Below are 21695 nucleotides of genomic sequence, written 5' to 3' on the forward strand. Positions count from 1 at the left end.
AAAAAAAAGATGAAAATAAGTCACAAGAGGGCTTATGTAACTGTCAAACTGGGATCAATGCATCAGTAATTGAAGCAATGAGAAGCCCCCAAAGGAAAATGTCTTCAATAATAATAATCCTTGCATTTGATATAGCGCCTTATCACATCTTCGAGACGTGTCAAAGCGCTTCACAGAATATACTGTAAAATGGATTGACTGTATATTTGTGGGTGAAACGCGGCAGCCAATTGTGCACAGCAGTGTCCCACAAGCAGTCGTGGATTGAAGTGACCAATTTATTATTGTTTTTTCTTGAGGGATTATTATCAGGCGTGTGGAGTAAGGAAACCTGCCCGAGGCTTCACCTTGCCGGGAATCAAACCCAGCTCTCGCTTGCGAGGCGAGTGCTCTTAACAGCTGAGCTACACTGAGCTATATGGATATCTGGAAATCCAAACCAAAGAACCTCAGTGAATTTCTCACTTCTGAACAGGATTTGGAGAATGTAATCAACTTTAAAATCCATCGTTTGGCACCGGATGAAAGTACATTCAAGGAAGCTTCATTTAAATGCATGGCTGTCATGGTCCTAAAATTACTATCTTGAGAGACCTCACTATTTTTAGCATTTGCTTTGGCTCCTGATATAAACGAACTGCATGCATTCGTGGCTGACTCACCACGTCTATTATAAGGATAGATTGTTTCTCTAGCGTCATCCAAAGTCATTACGAAAGGAGCATCTGAGCTCCATCAAGCTCAGTAATTTATAATAAAATTCCTCTTCCCATCTCCTTGCAAATTTAAGTATTAATTCCACTGCATCTTTGTGAAGTCGACTTTCTCGCTTTGTCAATTTGAATAAGTATTGGATCAGAATTGGCCCGAACAATTTATGTAGTAAATAGGGTAACAAAGTATCATGCACTCGTGACCAAATGTCTAATTTCTTTTTTCTATAATGAGAATACTCTTTGTAAAAATTACCTTCGACGGGCGGTGCTTTCAGATATCTGCTCTGATAATAATAATAATAATCCTTGCATTTGATATAGCGCCTTATCATGTCTTTGAGACGTCTTCGAGTGTTTCACAGAATATACTGTAAAGTGAACTGACTGTATAGTTTTATGAGTGAAATGAGGCAACCATTCAGAAAATCCACATTTGTTCAACAAGCACCATAGTCCACATCTAAACATCAGAGTTAAATCACGTGTTTTGGGGAGAGTGTTTGGGTCATTTCTACTTTCTTCACTGAACTTTATGTTAAGAGGCATTTTACGGTTGAGAAATTTGAAGGAAATGGCTAAAGGGGCAGCCTTATAAATATACAGTAAGGAAAGGTCACATGAATTGCAACAACTCCAAAAGCTTTGGCTGAAGAAAGCCCTTCAGCCCATCTGATCTAATTTCCCGGAACAACAAGCCTATCATTCTCCCATCACAACATTAAGCTGTTTTTTAAATGAATCAAACATTCTGGTCTCAACCACCCTTCCTGGTAACCTGTTCCAGTCATTAATTACCCTCCGGGTAAAAAGAAATCTTCCTCTATCCTGAAATTGCTCTTTGCAATCCTAAACCTGCTCTTATTCTGCAGATTCGTCCACAAATATACAGTCGATTCACTTTACAGTACATTCTGTGAAGCTCTTTGAGATGTCTAGAAAACGTGAAAAGCGCTATATCAAACACAAGGATTATTATTATATAAAGTGTATCTGTTAGTACAGCACTGTTCTGAGTTTATTTTTTCAATCCCATTTAAAATATACCTGTATAAGGTCCACTCAGAAATGTCTGTTTTGAGACTCAAGAGCCCAAGCTTGACTAATCATTCCTCATAGCTAATTCCTCTAACTTGTTGCTGTCCTCTGCACTGCCTCTGTGACCTGGCAGCCCCCTTACATCATAGCGACCACAACAGCATTGAGCTTGAGTATGGCTTCTGGGGTCTCAGCTCAACACATTTGGCAATATAGCCCAGTATCCTATTGCTCTGCCTCACACTGTTTTGACATGGTGAGTAATGAGTCAACTAACACCCAAAGATTTATTTTTGCCTCCCCCTTTGGCAAATTCGATCCAAACTGTGGAATGCACATGCCTTTCATTCTTAATTCAAATATGCATTATCTTGCATTTATCTATATTGAATCTCATTTGTCAATCATCAACCTATACACATACCCCATGAAATTTTTTTTGCAAGACNTTTTTTCCTGCCTCTGATTCCACAGTTGCCCCTAGTCTAGTGTCATCTGCACATTTAACCACCTTATATTGGGTCTGCAAATCCAGGTCATTAATGGATACAATACAAAGAACTGGAGGAATCTATTTTTTTTATTTCCCATTTGTATCCCCAGATACTTACCAATTAGTTTACATGTCCAAACAACATAAAGATAGATCATTGGCTTTCTTTAAATACCACAGTATGAGGTGAACATGAGAATAGGGCAAGGTAACAAGCAGTTAAAAGTAGTAGAGATACAGATTCCACGAAGAATGAAGCTTATGTCTGCTTCTTTGGTGTAATAATGCCCTACAACACATGATTATTAGTTGTGTTTTCGGGTTCCAGGTGGTTACTGATTACCCAGAACCTTTAGTCTCATTACTTGATAAGCATGTAAAGGTGGGTTGAAGATTTGTGCTTTGATGTGTGTTGCTCTTCTGCTGTGGCAGACACTGTTTGTTCTGTGAAGAGCAGAAACAGATGATACATTACCAGTAAAAATGTCTACATATCCAATTTGCACTGCTATACTACTTTGACACAGATCATTGTCACTGCATGTACTTTGAAACACAATGACTATGCATAGATGCATTCTCGCATGTTTGGTGCAATTTATATGTATGAATAATAAGGTACCGAGTACTAATGTGATCATCTATTCTAATTTCCATCATCCCACGTTGGCTCTGAAGTAATGTGACCTAACATGATATCTGTCATCTTTGTCAGTCATTTGAGATGTAGATCAACCAGCTGGTGCCCTCCAGTTTTGCACTATTTTTTCCTGAAAACATGGTGATGATTGAGTCAAAGTAAATTGGTCCATTNAAAAAAATCCTTTACTATTGTACATTCACAGTCCAAGGTTTTTGCATGTAATTTTCACATTCATTACTTTGCTATTTACACTATTGCTAATAGTTTGTGTCTTTTTGCACCCACCATTGACAGCTTAATTTTTTCCTAATACAATATGCGCATACATTATGTTGTCCTATTGCATAACAATATTGTTCCTTGACTTTAACAATGTTCTTAACAACTAAGATTTATTCGTGCCAACTCCTCCCAAGTCATACAAACTGCCTTGATCACCAGTTCTGCATTTGCCAGTTTCTTTGCATGTTGTGGGAATGCATCTCCCATTAAAATGGGTGACAGGTGCCATTCTATTACCATTTCAACGAGCAATTACAGGATCTTGGCTGAAGTTAGCTTTTGAGTGTTTACCAATGACCCATTTTCATGTAGAATTCCATACTCTTGCAAATTTTACAGGGCTCAAGTGTCCTGTTAACTGCTTCAGAAGTGCTAAATATTTATTACGGTAGATGCATAATCACTGTCTGATATTTTTTCCATTAATACAACCCAAATTGCATTTCCTCCCAAACTGCATTTAAGAATCCTGTTATGATTTAGTTGTCATTTCATTAAAACTTTGTTAAACAAGCTCTTCTTATTTTTACAATAAATGGAATATCAAGCTTATCATGTCACGGGGATAGTTGCTAGGCCTAAAATTCCAAGTTAATCATTGATAAACCTTAAAGATACTTTCGATCTTTAGTCCATGTTTACTTTTGAAAAAATAATACCAATCCCGAGAAACATCTCATAAGATTCCTTCAGTCATACGACTCAGTTTGTCATGTCACAATAAAAAAAAACTTTGATTGATGAACTGCTATCTGTAGTTTCTGACAATAAGCATTGTGCTGTGCTGCTATTTACATTTAAGCAAACTGGAGATTGATTATGGTAATTGTTTTTGCAACAATGAATTGTAGGGCCCCAATACACTGAAATGTATAAGTCTACTCTCGCTCCACTAAGTCCTGAATGATTTTTATCATATAATTGATTGTTAGTTTTTCAAAATGGGTTGTACTTTGTTGCTAAACCAATAATAATGCAATGACCAAATTGTTTCATCACCAAATTGCTAAGTAATTAATGCCACACTGTACAAGCTGTTCATGGGTTTAGACTGTTACAGTGATCGTTTTTAAATTTAGAACTTTAATTCTGTTTGTCCCTAAAATAATCTTAAAACAGAACTTTTTTTTTTGGTCCATTCACCTGAGACTTTGCTGGATTTCACTGTTATGGAAGGATATTATTAGTCTGCTCTCTCTAACACGTCTGCCAGTAATAATGCACAGATAGATGGACATGGACAGCTTTACAGTAAATCCTTTCAGGACTCATTAAAAAAGAGTTATGTAGTCTTCCTTCTGGCCATGCTCCAGGAATTATACTGTTGGATGTGTGTTCATCTATACTTACTGCTAATATAGATGGATGCCATGCTGAGATAGCAGTCTTGTCGGGAATGTCTAACTTTGCTGGAAGTAAAAATGCTTAGTTATCTCACAGGCTTATACATTATACACAACACGACATAGGAAACCCTGTCAGTGAACAGGTAGAATTAGATCACCAAGGAAAGCTCACCCCATCTCCCCAAATAGAAACGTCGATGGTTTTCCAACAGGCCTTTCATCTGAAACAAGTTCTCAAACCAACAGCTGAGCTCAAAAAACAGGCAAATCGACATGAGCCTTCCATCACTTCTGTCCTAGCAGTGGCAACAGGGAAACAACAAAACAAAAAAGAAGATATTTTTAAAACTTCGAAAGAAATGTACTGACTTTGGAGCTTTTCAGATACTTCTTCCCTGGAACAAAAAAATTACTAGCTCCTTTTTTTAAAACCTAAAAACTATTATGGAAATTGTTTAAATATACAGTGTTGTGTATAACGTATGTGACTGGACCACTGAATACCTTGCTCATCTACCTGTCCCTGTGTAACGTATGTGGGTTATGTTTGCGGCAACAGAATGTGCAGGATCCGATTTGCTAAAGCATCAGCTGCGTGAGCGCCATCCGCTGGACAAATAATCTACAATTAAGAATTTAACCACAGTTTTTCTAAAGTCGTCTTTTTTTTCAATCAAAAGTATCATGATCGGACGCCTTGATTGCACGGTGCACTGCAACGTTGACAAACGCAAGGACAGGTAAAACTCTGGTAAAATTATTTTTTTTTACAAAGCATTTGTCCACAAATTAATGACACAAAACGCAAACGAGCATTAAAAAAGCGTTCTGCGTGAAGGAAGCTGCATAAATAAATGCAAGTCGTTGTTGAAAACAACTCATTTTGACAGTGCTTTGAAGGCCACCGGACTCAAATGAATCTGTTCAAATTCACATTTCCAATTAATATCATAGATAATTCATCTGTATTGTAAGTCGCTGATTTCTCCTTGGAAATGACCTTTGAAGAAAGAGGTGGAAATAAAAGCCTGTGATCACTATGAAGAAGAGCTATAATTAGATAATGCACTAAAGCCAATATTTCAGTGCAGAATAACTCAGATGCCAAATTGCTCTAGGGAAAGGTCCTCAAGTGAATCATCTTTGGAAAAGTGCAGGATGTCTAAGGACTATAGTGCTAGAGAACAGTGAATTACCACAATCATACTGGTCAAACATTTAAGTATTGATCCTTTCTCTCACTCTCGCTCTATGGCCTTATTCAAATGGAATTTGACCTCCAGTAAACGTCCCAATCAATGTTTTAGTTGTTTAGTTGCCTTTTAAAGCTGTATTCAATATTCCGCAAGGAATGTGCAGTGTGTTCATTGTGTTATATTATAGCCCGTAAGCAACACACTGCATTCATTGGAAAATATGTTATAATGTTACCTCGCGCAGTAGAATTCAGACTCAAATATTAATCAACTATTATATCAGAGACAGATTTACTCAGACCAGTTGAATAGCAACCTTGTCTCATTACATAAATCCTGTACTTTGTCAGCAGGTGTAACACATTTATGTTCCTGCCACAAGCAGATTGACTCATTGACCTGGAACTGACTCAATCCAATGCAATAGCTGCTGCAATTGCTTGCGCTGGCTCTGAATTTATGTGATCGTTCCATCTGCCATTAACATCCTACTATTGCTGAATTTCTTCGTTGGCTCTGTCTTGTACTTGTTATTTAATGTATCAGATAGAATTTCGTTGTAATAACATGTACAATAGCTCTCCTACCTATAGATTTTTTTGAACAAAAAAAACACTGAAATGAAAGTTGAATTCTACATTTAGGGATAATTATCTCCCACTGGGGTGATAGCTGTGTGGTATGATGTAGTACTTTGCAACACAAGTATTTATTTTTAAGATTGCTGCTTTGTCTTTTGTAAATAACTTTATTAGCTATAAGGTCATTCGAGGCACAAGGCAGCGGGGAGAACGATGGGAAGAGAGGCAGAGCGGGAGGTAAAGTTGTCATTACATACTCCTAAAGGAGGTTGCTCACCCCACTCCCCCTTTTATCTCTGCCACTACATGCACATATGTGTGTGTGTGTATACCCCAATACATGTAATAATAATAATCCTTGCATTTGATACAGTGTCTTATTGCCTACACGCAGTCACCACTGAGTTTTTGCTAAATTCCCCGCCTTATAATTATTATTAATCATATTTTAGGTGTATATTGCAAAATGCTCAGTAAGCAGCTGGGTCAGGTTGACGTGAAGTGCTTGTCTTCTGCAACGAAATTCCCTAAGACCGGCAAGTGAGTTCCTCACGCCATCCTCTGCTTGTAATGGGCAGCATTGACAAGCTGTGGAACCATGTCACTCTCTCTGTGGGAGCAGCAAAGCCATGTGAACCTATAGATAGAGAACAACAAATACAAATGAATATGCAGACGCACAGTAATAACAAAATTCATATTACAAAATAAGCATCTTTACTGCTAGCAATGCTTTGTGAATAATGATTACAATTAAACACATCAAAGTGCAGACACTGGCAATTAATCCCTTGTGGAAACTTACACGTTTTATCGTCAACTAATCACCTGAACATGCTGGTTAATGGAGTGTTAAATTAACCACGATAATGTATTTGTCACAGCTATTTGTAGTGCAATTTAAAACTTTTTTTAAAAAAAAGACAGTACACAGCTAAACTAAATTACTACTTGCAGTGATTCAAATATACTGTCACGTGAACAATACTCAGATAGTTGAGCATTAAAGATCCAACTCAAATTAAAGCAACGCAAAATTAAAATGAGAGTTTATAGTCAAATATGCAATCGGAATTTTGTGAATGGGGGGAGGAGGGAGACAAATAGATTGGTATGTATTAGGTCTTGTAAACCAATGATTTAAATACATCTGATGGTTCAGGATGGAGAAATACGTATGCAGTTGAAGATTGTTCCTGTAACTCCCCTCTCGGCTGTTCATTTTTCTAAGACCAAATTATAATTATTGAAAGCAAATTAAACTTGCTGTCACTGAAAATAATTGTATTTGTTTTATGTATTTACAAATTAAAATGACAGCCGCAGGACTAGAGATTAGAAGTTATATTTACCAACGCGGTGCTGGAACCGATCAAATCAACTCCCAGTAAAAGCGGTGACAATTAACTCCTTCAAAAAGGATCTGCGATAGATATCCGGATGGGAATGTGATTGAAGGTTACAAGTATAGATTGTGACGATCAAATACTCTACAGGACACAGTAGTTTGCGTGCGTGAGATTGCCTGTGAAACACCAGGCGGAACAGTTGGGAGGATGGAGAGAGTCTGAAGATTCACTTAATTCCTTCTGAGGATTACGGAGCATTAGGAGATTAAATGGATGGGGCGTATCCGCGAGATTGTTGCGTGATCTGTGGCGCAATCTATGAAAATTATGGTTTGCCGTGTAACTGCGTTTGAAATATTTCAAGTAACAACAGTAATCAAGGGTCTGGACCTGACCTCCACTTCCTACAATAATAACTATTATTAATAATAATAATAATAATAATCCTTGCATTTGATATACAGCGCCTTGTCACGTCTTTGAGACGTCTCGAAGCGCGTCACGGAATTGAGTGTCGGGTCAATCGACCTGAACGTATTTCGTGGGCGGAACGCGGCGGCCGACGGGGTCTCCGCGAACAGTCCCATCCTGAGCCGTCAGTGGCCGTCGTTTGGGATGATTTTGCGGGATATTAGAACCTGAGGCGGAGGGCGGGGAGGGGGGAGGGGGGGGGAAGAACTTCAACTGAAGTACATCTGACAACAACTACAACAACAAGTACGACGACAACCATTACTGCAACTGCAACAACTACAACAACCACCACCACAACAACAACAACAACAACGGCTACAACTACTACAACAACTACAAGAACTACAACAACCACCACCACAACAACAACAACAACGGCTACAACTACTACAACAACAACAACTACAAGAACTACAACAACCACCACCACAACAACAACAACAACAACGGCTACAACTACTACAACAACAACAACTACAAGAACTACAACAACCACCACCACAACAACAACAACAACAACGGCTACAACTACTACAACAACAACTACAACATCTACAACAACCACCACCACCACAAGAACAAGTTCAACAACAGCCACTACTGCAACTACAACAATCACCACAACAACAACAACGGCTACAACTACTACAACAACAACTACAACAACCACCACCACAACAACAACAACAACGGCTACAACTACTACTACAACAACAACTCCAACTACTACAACAACCACCACCGCAACAACGACGGTGACAACTACGACGACTTACAACTCCAACCACCACAACGACAACAACGACGACATCTACCACAACAACAGCTGCAGTGTCACCGGCAATGGCGTCATCCTGTCACCAATAAAACCTGGGCCACTCAGGCCCCGCCCCCTCCTCCCCCCCTCCCCCCGGGGCTGGCCCGCGGGCCGGACCGGGTCTGCACTGCCTGCCCGGAGCCCGGTGGGGGGCGCTGTGGGGGGAGCTCTCGGTCGGTGCGGTTTTAATGGCTGCCGATCAATGCTTCGATTAAACGACTCCCCGACACACACACACACAGTCTAAATTAAAATAAAATATGGCCGGTGAGGGGGGGAGGGAGGAGGGGGTGAGACGGCGACGGCACTGGGGGAGAAGGTGTCTCTGTGTGTGTGTGTGTGTGTGTGTGGGTATGTGTGTGGGGGTGTCTGTGTGTGTGGGGGTGTCTGTGTGGGTGTGTGTGGGGGGGGGGTGTGGGGGGGGTGTGGCCCCTCAGTGCGTGTGCAACGGCAATTGGCGCGGAGCGCGAGCGCGGCGCTGGTTCTCGCTGACATAAGGGCCGTTTCCGGCCTTCTCAGCGCGGCCTCGTTAGCGCAGTAGGTAGCGCGTCAGTCTCATAATCTGAAGGTCGTGAGTTCGATCCTCACACGGGGCACGAGAGCACTTTTTTTATATATATATATATATATAAAGTAACGCGAATCCATTCCATCTCTCACTCTCTCTCTCTCTCTCCCTCTCAATACCCTCAGCACTGCTGTGGCTGTTCAGTAAAAGATGTGTCTCTCTCTCTCTGTGTGTCATATTATAGACACGTAATGTGATGTAATATGATGTTTTCTTGACCGCTTTCTCGCATCGATCGGCGGCGCCTTCCGTCCGCGCAACGCCGTCCGCGGCCCCATTCCCCCCGAAGCCCCTCCGGACGTCCGGAGGACGTGAAAAGCGCTATAACAATTTCATAATGTTGTTGTTGTTGTTGTTATTACCATAATCCTCGCGTCCGGTACAGCGCCCGATCGCACCTCCGAGACGTCCCGCAGCGCTTCACGGAGAAAAGAGCGTAATAAATAATAATAATAATAATAATGATAATAATAATAAACACGGAACGCACCGTAAAGCGGATTGACTGTACGTTTTGTGGGCCCCAACGCGGCGGCCGATCGCCCGTCGCGGTTGTTTGTTTCCAAAGGATTATTCAGATCTGGAATTTTTTATACAGAGAGAGAAGTATCTACGTATACATATACATATATATACACACACCTGTGTGTATAAAAAATATGGTTTACCTGCAACGAGGAACTCTTAACTCAAACGAGTGCCTTGGCTCAACTTTAGGCGATTGAGCTCCGCCGCCCTCGGCGTCTCTTTGCCGAGGCCGACGTCATTCCGGCCGTTACTCCAACGTTACGTCGCCGACCTCGTGCGTTCGGGAATCCCGTTTGGGAAGCCCGACTATCAGCACGAGGGGCCCCAACTGGAAGCGCCGGTCAACCCGGGAACGTAGACCGTTCCGAGCCGGAGTAGGACCGGCGGCCCATCTACCTCACCCATCCGGCTTAGGAACTTAGGACCGGGAAGGCTCTCGAGCGCTCATCCAATCTGTTCTACCACTTTATTGAGCGATAGCTCAATCGCTCCCGTCTGATTTGCCTGATCTTCCTGCACACCCCTTCGCCCACCCGCTTGGGAAGAACCTCCCGAAAGATTCATTCCTCGCGCGCATCTCGTTGTCATCCTTGAATCCTCCTGATGTTGCCCTTCTTGTTTATGCCCTTGTGTGGCGCGTGCGTTCGCCAACGGTCTCCGGGCGACGAGTTTGGGTCGGGAACATCTGATCCTGGAGGGATCATCGGAAAGCTTATTCTTCTCGCATCTCTCGGTTGGCCGAATGCTTCGCCCCTCCTTCCCCGTGTGTGACAGCTCTCAGCTGTCGTTGACACAGGTGGTGTTAGACCATAACTCAAAGGGAGGTACAAAGGCACAAGAACCTCTACTTCGCTCCTCACTGAGGGCGTTCAGTTTGTGCCGCTTACATTGGGCAAAGTCGAGGCGTCCGAAACGTTGCTGGTATTTTTCTCAACTTTTCCAAGAGACGAACCTGTGTGGAAGGACATAGGGATCACCGCGGGAAATTGGACAATGGTTCCGTCGAATGATCTACGTGTATTGTCGGTAACGCTTTTCCTAACATTTGCTGGTAAGTTCGACATATTTGTAAACGGATTTAAACCTTCACCATTTCTAAGTGCGCTCGATGCTCCAGGCGGGTTTTTACAGTGCCTTACAACATTATATTTGGAAAAGTAACCCGAAACGTTTCCTGTTCGTGATTGACAGTTGCATACGCTCCAAGTTTCTATTCCTATGTTTCCGGGCGAAGAATCATTGAAACTGCGAGAAAGAATTAAGGCTTCGCACACAGAGTGTCCATTTAGAATCCGAAACCGTCAACGAAGGCTACATTTGGAAGCGTCGTATGAAGTGCGTAATAATTCTAGATATCAGGGAAAATAAATCAGACTGCAAAAACAAAATGATCTGGGGTGTTGTGATTTGTATTTGGCCAAGGTCATAGACTGGACCCTGGCTCCTGGCCACGTCCATCGCAACGATATGGGATCACTGTTAAACACCGGAACTATCAGCTCTGTTACAGCAGGAACAGGGATCCAAGAATGTGTCAGGGTTGCATGTTACCGTTACTCTTCACCGGGGCAACTAATGTGGGATTGTTAAAAGCTAAAGCAGCTTTACAATAATGATAATAATAATAATAATCCTTGCAGTTGATAATTGATCCTTATCACGTTATCCTTATCACCCAGGGTGAGATAATAAAGGGCGTCTTGGTGGTTATGCGGCATCCTTTCTCTTGCATTATTTCAAAATTATTGTTTCCTTTGTATAATCACCTGCAAAATACACTGTCTCTCCACATTATTGCAAATCCCGCGAAGTGCTGTGAGACGTACTCCCGGCGTGGCAAGTGCCACATCAAATGCAAGGATTATTATTATTATATATTATTTATTAGTAGGAGTTTCTTTGTCATCGGTGGTATCATTTCGCCCACAAAATTTACGGTCAATTCACTTTACAGTATATTCTGTGAAGCGCTTTGAGACGTCTCGAAAACGTGATAAGGATCAATATCAACTGCAAGGATTATTATTATTATTATTATTATCGTTATTAACACCGGCACTTTTGCCCCACATGTTTCCAGTTCTAGAACTTGAATTCAGCTCCAATGTGCGATGTGGCTACTGGTGACAACAGAGGCAGCTGCTTTTTTTATTTAGCATTTTCAAATATTTTCAAGCCACGTATGCATCAGCTGTTTGAGGTTTTCTGACGTGACATGCGGAATAATCTGTCCCCTAATCTCACTGGTATGTGCTGTTTAAAAATACCCTGACAATTGAGAACCGTATAGAAAAATCTCAGAGCAACAGGCACTGAGCATACGGAGCGGTTACATTTTTTTGTTTATTCTGTAAGCATTGAAATACTCACAGGATGTAATTATGTTACTTGAAGAAACAGATAAACTAATTGAATTACTACTTTTGAAATCTCTTTTGCAACTGTTTGCACTTAACCTATAAATCATATTCAAACAGACTAAACCTATCTGGGTCCAAATTATTGTAGATAATTTGTGGTGGCATTTTCACAGCAAACAGAACTTGGCAAATTCTTAAAAGCAGACTTTACTTTGAAGGCTGTTTTTCTATATTTCTGTGTTTTTCTTCTTTCAGAAAAATCTGCTTCAAAATTCAGACTGAATTCAACAATTTGCTAAATCCTGCACGCTCTGAAAGGTTACATAAATAGACTAAATCTAAACTCAGATTTCCAAACATTCCAAACCACACCCTGAGTCAGAAGGAAAAAAAATATAAAGAAAGTTTAGTGCCTAAAAACAGTGCTATATATTTAGAAGTAGAGAAGGCAGCGAAGCAGTAACTGATCCCTTTTCATATTTAATTGTATTCTGGAGTCTGAGTTAATCCATTGATTTTAGAGCAGAAACGTTTGATCAGTCTTGCACACTATTTAAAGTTTTTTTTGTCACTGGAAGTTTCTATGGTTTCAGTGACTCCTTGACACAGTTAGCCTCGTTCTCCCTGTCTCACCATTCTGTGGACATTAATACTGTTGAAGACAGCTTCATGTTTCACTATGAATATCTAGTTTTGATGAGGAACATGAAAGGCTCTCTTACGTGGGGGCTAATGAAGTAATGTTATTTGTATGTCGTTGGGATGCAATTAGATCAGAATTTATCAATCCAATATGCTATCGTTCATCATAACCTTTAATGGAAATCTCTGGGTCTCAATAAAGAGAGTAACTGGAAACTCAACAATATATTTGTATTTATTGTTCAAATAGTTCTTTTTTTTTAACTGGTGGGATCTTCGTAATGGCATAGTTGTTTGAACGAAACTTCCTCTGGCACCACCTATTCTACAGCATATTGTCCTTTCCCAATTGTGCAATGCGAAATACTGTGAATTTAAAAATGGACCTTCAAATATGGCATTGGAGTTGGATGCTGTGAAGGAATAAAGCTTTGCCTGCACGTGAATGTTACCCGCTATCTTTCTTTTGTGTGACTTCTTGTGTGAGATATAAATGGAACAGTCATTTTAGAATAACAGAAGAGTAAGCGGGTGGAGCTTGAAAACAATCTCGGGATTCTATATCCATTTATATAGCGAGGCATTAATTCTATTAGTTAAAAAAAAGTTTTCATCTTGTCTTCCCACAGGATCAGTACTGGCTAGTGAACATGAGACGCGGCTGTTGGCTGAATTATTCAAAAACTATAACAAGGTGCTTCGGCCAGTGAAGAGTCACAATGATATCGTTAATATCACGGTGGGACTACAGCTTATTCAACTCATCAATGTGGTATGTTACCAACCAAATGTCTTTGTTTATTGAAGAATGCTGCCTTTGTGTACAATACAGTACATAATGACATTTGTATAGTCTCTTTCACGTCGGGAGGATGTCCCAAGGCGCTGGACAGTCAGGGATTTGGACCCGAGCCAGGGGAGTTTGGGATCAAGAAGAGGGTGGAGGGCAGGAAGGGTAGGAGGGAGGCTGAAAGCACGGTCGAAGAGGAGGATCTGGAGACGTGACTTGAAGGAGGCAAGGGAGGGTGCGAGGAGAAGGGAATGTGTGGAGTTCCAAAGGGTGGGGGCAGAGAGGCTGAAGGCCCGACCGCCACATGTCTAATCCCTTGTGCCAACCAAACATCAGTTACATCCTACACATCACAATATTTTAATTAGGCTATCAATTCTGAATAGTGCAAAGTAATGGGATAAGACAATGTTACTCATGGATCTAAAGTACAATCACACGAGTGACCAATTTTTTTGGGTGTAATAATGTCTGATTTGGTCTCCTGTGGACGCAAGTGAGGGGTGAGGGGGAGAGCGTGGGTGGGTTGCGGATTAGGAATAAGGGAAAAACACTGAGGTGCAAAAGCAGGGTGGGAGATCACTCTTGACAGGGAGCCAGTGCGGGATTGTCTTTACCAGAAATAAATGAAACTTGGTTACATCTCTACTTCATGTTGTGCTCAGGATGAAGTCAATCAAATTGTGGAAACTAATGTGCGCCTGAGACAGGTAAAAAAAAACTTTACTGTATTATTAGTCATTGTATTTAAACAGATGCATGTGTTTTAATTCTTTACAAAAAGTTTTTTAAATTTGTTGCAGTAATAATCCTTGCATTTGATACAGCGCCTTATCATGTCGTTGAGACGTCTCAAAGTGCATCACAGGATATACTGTAAAGTGATTTAATGTGTATTTTGTGGGTGAAACGCAGCAGGCAATTGCAGGAAAAGCGGACTAACAACCGGGTTCCTACTTACTGCTGAGGAAACCGAGGCATGTGTGTGGAGTAAGAAAACTTGCCTAAGGTTTCCCCCCCCCGCCCAGGAATCGTACTCGGATTGTCTCCCTTGCGAGGCGAGTGCGCTGACCACTTCACCATGGAACTCCATCCTGTGGTTATTTCTAACAAATAGTATTTCCAATTAAATACCTAAAGTTAAAAGGTTGTGGCATCATTAAAATGGCGTACAAATGAACTTCTTCTGCAGCAATGGGTTGACTGGAATCTTGGCTGGAAGCCAGCTGATTATGGTGGTATTGAAAAGATCCGAGTGGCTTCTTCTAATCTCTGGCTCCCAGATATCGTCCTATACAACAAGTAAGAAACTATATGATTGTTTAAAATGTATTCAAGCAGAGCAAGGAGAAAAAACATCTTTAATATTTTAATCATCCTAACTATTCGTTAATATCAATTGTTCCGAGAGTTATGAGTAAGCTTTTATAAGCGATGTGCAAAAATGTGTTCATGTTTTGAGCCTGAACCAATGCAATATATGTATGTACGTCTGTGTTAAAATGGTTTCAGTATAACAATTTGAATTTCCAATGCATTGCATTGTGTTGGAAAAAATATATTAGACTTGCTTTGACACACCTCTAGAACTATATGATTCTATAAACAGTGCACTCTGTAGATTATGTACTGTGCCTTATTTGTGCGACTGATAATACTGTAAAAAAAAAGGTTTGAGTAATGCAGTTGAAAAGGCACGTTGATGTTTCTTCAGAAAACAAGATATTATTGATCAGAGAGGTCACACTCACCATTGCTTTGTGTCTTATTTCAGTGCTGATGGTGATTTTGCAATTGTTCACATGACCAAAGTGCTCCTGGAATACACAGGAAAAATAATCTGGACACCTCCAGCAATTTACAAAAGTTACTGTGAAATTATTGTGACACATTTCCCATTTGATCAGCAAAACTGCAGCATGAAACTGGGGACGTGGACCTATGATGGTACAAGTGTCGCAATATTTCCGGTGTGTTTACTTAGCAACCTTGTTCTTTCCTATAGATCTCTGAAAAGTGTTTCGAGTTGTTTTACATGCATTAGTTTGTTAGATGTAAAGTGAAAGTTGAATTGCCGAGCTGGTATTTAAACATGGGATCAAACACTACTGATCCAGTGTGAATTAATCTGAATTCGTTGAAGAATGTTGCAACTTCTCTGAGGAACAGTCTCGGGTGCAACAAAACCTTTCCTAACACGAGCTAATGTGTTAGTTGCAATATAAATGGTTGCCCTTGTTTATCACAGGGTGATCAAAAAGTGGTGAAATAGTCTTAAAAAAAACGAATCATCATTTCTTTAAGACTTATCAGACATTGTAATGGTATCACGACATTTCGGTTCACCTTGTATAATATATCTATATATATATATACAATTTGCTGTTGTTTTTAAACCAAATGATTTATGACACGCTCAGAAAATCGTTGTTGTGGTTCTCGTACAGGAAAATGATCGGCCAGATTTGAGTAATTTCATGGAGAGTGGCGAATGGGTGATGAAAGATTATCGTGGATGGAAACATTGGGTGTATTATACCTGTTGCCCAGATACCCCTTACCTGGACATCACCTACCACTTTGTCATGCAACGCCTTCCCCTTTACTTCATTGTGAATGTTATCATCCCTTGTCTGCTCTTCTCCTTTCTGACTGGTTTGGTATTTTACTTGCCTACTGATTCAGGTATGCAAAATATATATATATATATATTTATATATTTCCAGATTGTGATGAAGCAAGAGGAGGGAGGGGCGGGGGAGGAGAATGTTTTGTTCAGTTCAGAAATGCGCAATGGAACTCTACAACACAAGTCAAGATATTCACATCTGTTTCTGCTCAGACCGTATCCTCCAGAGCAGAACTTTGCTTTCCTTTTCCTCTGCCCTTTTCTCTCTTTCTCTCTCTCCCCACACATTGCAAAGTTATCCCATATCCAGGCTTATTCTTGGCTTCAGACTGAAACACGTTCTGCAAACATGTCCATAGAGGCCATTAGTGCTCTTCCTGAATTGGTCACATTTATGCATAGTGGTTCAGTCTTTCTTGCACCTCAGTAACTCATGTGAAATTTCTCTCTCTCTCACTCTCTCTTTCTCTCAGTCACACTCACTGTCTTTCCCAAGCTCCACCTCACACTCTCCCTCTGTACACTTTCTCTTGTCAGCGCTTCACATTTCAATTCATTTTACTTCTTTCTCTTGTGCACCTATCACATTCATTCACACTCCTCCCGCGTGTGTTCAGACACCGTTATTGTTCGGAATCATTACATCCTAACAGTTGTTATGAGCACCTGCCAATCTCCACTACAAGTGCCCAGAGAGATTGATAGAGAGGAGAGTGTTCGATGAGGGGAAAAGATATTTAATCATGTATCTCACAGCAAGAAAAATTGCAATAGTTTTTATTAATTGTCTGCCCTGATTAGTAGAATTACTAATGAGATTTCATTGGCATGCCAGTAAAATGAGTATTAAAAAGGGTCTTTGTTACTCATTCTGGTAAGGTTTATACAGCAGACTTTGCATTAAAGTATGTAGCTTTGAATATAATAATAATAATCCTTGCATTTGATATAGCTCCTTACCACGTCTTCGAGACATCTCAAAGCGCTTCACAGGATACACTGTAAAATTAATTGACTGTATATTTTGTGGACAAAACATGGTAGTCAATTGCTCACAGCAGTGTCCCATAAGCAGTCGTGGTTTGAGTGACCAAATTATTATTATTTTATGTATTTATTTTGAAGGGATTATTACCCTCGGAAAGCGATCCCCCAATGCACTAACATAAATCCTTGGCAAAAAGTTCTGAGCTATTGGCTTGTGGTATTTTTCATACAGTGTCTCACTCTGTTTTCTCTTTGCAGGTGAGAAGATGACTCTGAGTATCTCTGTTTTGCTGTCTCTGACTGTGTTCCTTCTGGTTATCGTCGAGCTGATTCCTTCGACTTCCAGTGCCGTGCCTTTAATTGGCAAATACATGCTTTTCACAATGATATTTGTCATCACGTCAATTATTATTACAGTCATTGTGATTAACACCCATCACCGCTCGCCAAGCACACACACAATGCCGCAGTGGGTACGCAAGGTTAGCAATCGTTTTTGTTTAAGTCTGTTTTGAAGAATCATTATGTTTCACTTCTGACCAGAGTTACATTCTGTGGTGTGTCAAGACTGAATCAAATTATTAAATGATTGGAGTGCTAAATTATTCATGATCGACAACAGAAAGGTTCCTTGCTTGTCAACCAGGAATGTATTTATCACAAAAAGTCTTGAGTGAAGAGTTTAAACAGTACCTGAAAAAAAATACAAAGCCGCACAATAGGAGCTAAAGGAAGCTGTGTGTGTTTTGACAGCCTCACACTCCCTTACACAATACAACTGCTCGATTGGTACTTTACTGCTTCATTGTGAGTCTTACAACAGCTTTTGATAAACTGAGATAATGTCCTTCAACAGTTTTAAAGCCTTAACAAAACATTAGAATCAAAAAGTTACTGTTGTTCAATGTGTCTGTGCAGGTAATGTAGTGAGTTTTTTTTATCTGAAGAGATTAAATTGATTATTCGGTACTTACGATTAGCACAAGGAGGACTAGGGTCACCAAAGTAAAATATGTTCTTGCTATGAACAATAGTCAAATTGCTTCAATGATTATTTAATGATGTGTTTGCTTGGCACTGTTTTCTTAATGACTAGATGCGGATTTTCTAAACGTGCCCATTTTACAGATTTTTATCGATACCATACCCAACGTGATGTTTTTCTCAACGATGAAACGACCCACGAAGGACAAGCAAAAGAAAAGGATTTTTAATGATGAAGTGGACATCTCTGACATTTCTGGAAAACAAGAACCAGCGTCTATCACCTTCCATACGCCATTGACCAAGAACCCAGACGTCAAGAGTGCCATTGAAGGAGTGAAATACATCGCAGAGCACATGAAATCGGATCAGGAATCCAGCGATGTAAGCTGTTTCATTTGTTTTCTTGTTACCGTGTTTAGAATGGTTATCTCACTTTGTTTTGGCTTATCTACAGAAATATTGGCTTCACACAGGAGCAAGGAGACAATATAATTATTTTTGAACTGAACATAGGTTGATTTTTTTTTAAAAAAAGGACTTTTCCCCCAAATATCTCTCTCAAGATGAGAAATATAGTTCTAAGGGCATAGGCTCCCAATCAGTACTTTCACCCAAATTGCCCGTGTTTGAACAGGCTGTGTGTTGCCAAGCTTTCAGACTAAGTGAAGGGGGAGTAGCAGCCCATATTTACCTGACATACAGAAAGGAATACTAGTGAATTCACCAGGAGAAGATGGGTTACTTTTTACCTTCCCTAACCTCGGGACAGTGAGCTGCATTGCATTTCCCAAACTGCTCCATGTTACTATTTGTGGACACCAACACACTCAACACCGACCAGATCTGACCTGGTGGCCTTAAAATAGCAGAATATGTAATGCATGAGCCACATGCTCATACTGGACATTCACTGACACTTCCTTCCTTCCTTCAAGAAAGCAAAATACAATTAAAGGAACATTTTATACTGGGAAAATTGTTTTTAAATGTGTTGTAACATTTGCTAAGATCAATTGAAGCAGAAGCGACAGACAGACAGACAGACAGACATAAAATTACATCTTGAATAGTATTGCTCCCATTCAATTTGTGTCAAATACAATTATTCAGCATTATTGTTAATACAAATGCCAATGAGAATCTAACCACCTGTAAATTCACGAGAGGTACTATTACCTGTGAAAAATTAAGTATATGGTACTGATTCACTTTTTGTTTTGTTGCCAGGCTGCAGAGGAATGGAAATTTGTAGCTATGGTGATCGATCACATTCTGTTGGGTGTCTTCATGATGGTCTGTATTATTGGGACACTGGCAGTATTTGCAGGTCGTCTCATTGAACTCAATATGCAGGGCTGAAACTTCATGGTGAACCGATAGACAGAGATGGGAATATGAAGTCTGGGAAGAGAAAGCTAACACTGCTTTACACTGGGTTGCTCATTAAGAAATTGGAAGGTTTTGAATAATAATATTTGGATCATTCTAGAATATACTGATTTTTTAAAAACAAAATAGAATTGAATTGCATTTTGATTGGTTTATCATAAAACGTAGTTACTGATTTTAATAATTTGATCACTCAATCCACAACTGTTTGTGGGACACTGCCTGTGCAGTTGTTTGCCACATTTTGCAAACAAACTACACAGTCAATTGACTCTACAGTATATTCTGTGAAGCACTTTGAGATGTCTTGAAGACGTGATAAGGCGCTATTTAAAATACAAGGCATTATTATTATTATTTGTAGTCATTTGTAACTTGATAATGAAAAAACAGTTGTGTGGAAAATGAACATTGTACAATGAGATTCATACATCTAAAAATTGTTTTGTTGTGTGAACATAGATAGTTCTTCTCTCGTGTCTAATCATACACCTATTTTATAGATTATTAATAAATACTGGCGAAGTGATTGATTCAAAGAAAGTTTTATATTTTATGGTTCATTTTCTTGCAAATGTGACTGAGCTCACCGTTTCTTTTCTCTTTTCAAAGAGCTGGCACAGACATAAATGGGCCAAGTGGCCTCCTTCTGTGCTGTATAATTCTATGATTCAAATAAGTTTCATTTTAAGTTGTCGGGGAACAAAGGTCTTAAGCAACATTTGAGCTTTAAGCAACACTCCAATAAAGGGTTCCATAATCAATTCATTTCTCAGTAGTTACACTTCCCTATATTCCTTCCATATTCACATGAAGCCAACATTTGTCACCAAGCCAATCTTTTCTGGAATGTGGACTACCACAAACTTCCACTGCTGCTGGCAAGGATGTACATATATTGCAATAAATGTCTTAACATTTCTTCTCTAAAGGCACAATATGGAGAGTTTCTTTATCGGATATAACCAGAATCCCACTGCCATGTATGACTGTGCACTAATATATTCTGATTACAAAATCACATAGGATTAGAGGGAGATTTGGATAAAGAAGATCCTTTAGTCAATTTGATCTCGTCCACGTTGCCGGTATCTGTCCTAAAATTCCGTTTCTCAGTCCTGAACCTGTGCTTCTCATCCAAGTAGCCTTGACATATCTGAAAGTACATGCAGTGGGTTTACTATCTCTATCCTTTCCAACATATATCACATAAGGTCCCCACTGAGATTTCTCTTTTCAAGGATGAAGAGCCTTAAATAGTTTATCCACATAGCTCGTACTTCTAACACTGGGATGTCAGTCTTGTTGCTCTCCTATGCACTACCTCAAGGTTCGCTCTGAGACGCTGCCCTACATGAAGGGTGCTATATAAATGCAAGTTGTTGTTGTATGAGGTACTCTCAGTGTGGCCTAACTAGACATTATGGCATCAGTATGACTTCTCAGGATCTGAACTCAACTAATTTGACACCACCATTCACTTTCTTATTTGGCTTGTTCATTGGTACCTCAGACTCATTTAACATCTTTCCAATCCCTTTATGTTCTTGCAATAATGGTTAATATACTTTAACATTAGTGAACACTACATTATAAAGTCCATGACCACTTTAAAATGGCAACAAATAACTTTACTCGTGACACATTTAAATGTGCCTCCTACAATGTTTCAAGATTTTCTGAAGCGTTTACTGAAGATGAACTTTGTCCGGGTGTGATATTTTAATTATCAAACATGTTCAAACACTTCAAAGTGTTATGTAAGAGTATGGGATCTAAGCAGCAAATATAGCTGAGGAAAGTTGCATTTATCAGCTGTTGAAGAAGCAAAAAGATCGAGATTTTTTTCATTCTTGCCTAAGATCGTGAAAATGAAATGAAAA

At 39.9% G+C, this 21695-nt stretch overlaps 1 protein-coding gene, 1 long non-coding RNA gene and 1 other non-coding gene across 3 annotated transcripts; 2 read left to right on the plus strand and 1 right to left on the minus strand.

The window, feature by feature from the left end:
• Window positions 1-6439: 6439 nt before the first annotated feature.
• Window positions 6440-9014, minus strand: LOC103176466. Its single transcript, XR_487597.2, has 2 exons — window positions 8892-9014; window positions 6440-6929 (listed from the first exon to the last, which is right to left on the minus strand). It is a non-coding gene; the product is annotated as an uncharacterized LOC103176466 (long non-coding RNA).
• A 441-nt stretch (window positions 9015-9455) lies between these two features.
• On the plus strand, window positions 9456-9528 carry trnam-cau. Its single transcript has one exon. It is a non-coding gene; the product is annotated as a tRNA-Met (tRNA).
• A 945-nt stretch (window positions 9529-10473) lies between these two features.
• On the plus strand, window positions 10474-20341 carry LOC103176465 (cholinergic receptor, nicotinic, alpha 1 (muscle)). Its single transcript, XM_007890026.2, has 9 exons — window positions 10474-11079; window positions 13660-13802; window positions 14486-14530; window positions 15013-15122; window positions 15595-15790; window positions 16268-16505; window positions 17695-17918; window positions 18565-18804; window positions 19651-20341. Exons 1-9 carry the CDS (start codon window positions 11022-11024, stop codon window positions 19780-19782), a joined length of 1386 nt encoding a protein of 461 aa, XP_007888217.1. The 5' UTR covers window positions 10474-11021; the 3' UTR covers window positions 19783-20341.
• The last annotated feature ends 1354 nt before the right edge of the window (window positions 20342-21695 follow it).

This window comes from Callorhinchus milii, unplaced genomic scaffold (genome assembly GCF_018977255.1).
Source record: "Callorhinchus milii isolate IMCB2004 unplaced genomic scaffold, IMCB_Cmil_1.0 Scaffold6, whole genome shotgun sequence".
Classification (NCBI taxonomy): Eukaryota; Metazoa; Chordata; class Chondrichthyes; order Chimaeriformes; family Callorhinchidae; genus Callorhinchus; species Callorhinchus milii.

Bases quoted from the DNA above. Each gene is read 5' to 3' on its own strand.
- LOC103176465 (XM_007890026.2), top strand. From the start codon at position 11,022: ATGGTTCCGTCGAATGATCTACGTGTATTGTCGGTAACGCTTTTCCTA. The intron at 16,506-17,694 runs GTATGCAAAATA...TTCTCTTTGCAG, and splicing joins TTACTTGCCTACTGATTCAG to GTGAGAAGATGACTCTGAGT. The intron at 17,919-18,564 runs GTTAGCAATCGT...CCCATTTTACAG, and splicing joins TGCCGCAGTGGGTACGCAAG to ATTTTTATCGATACCATACC.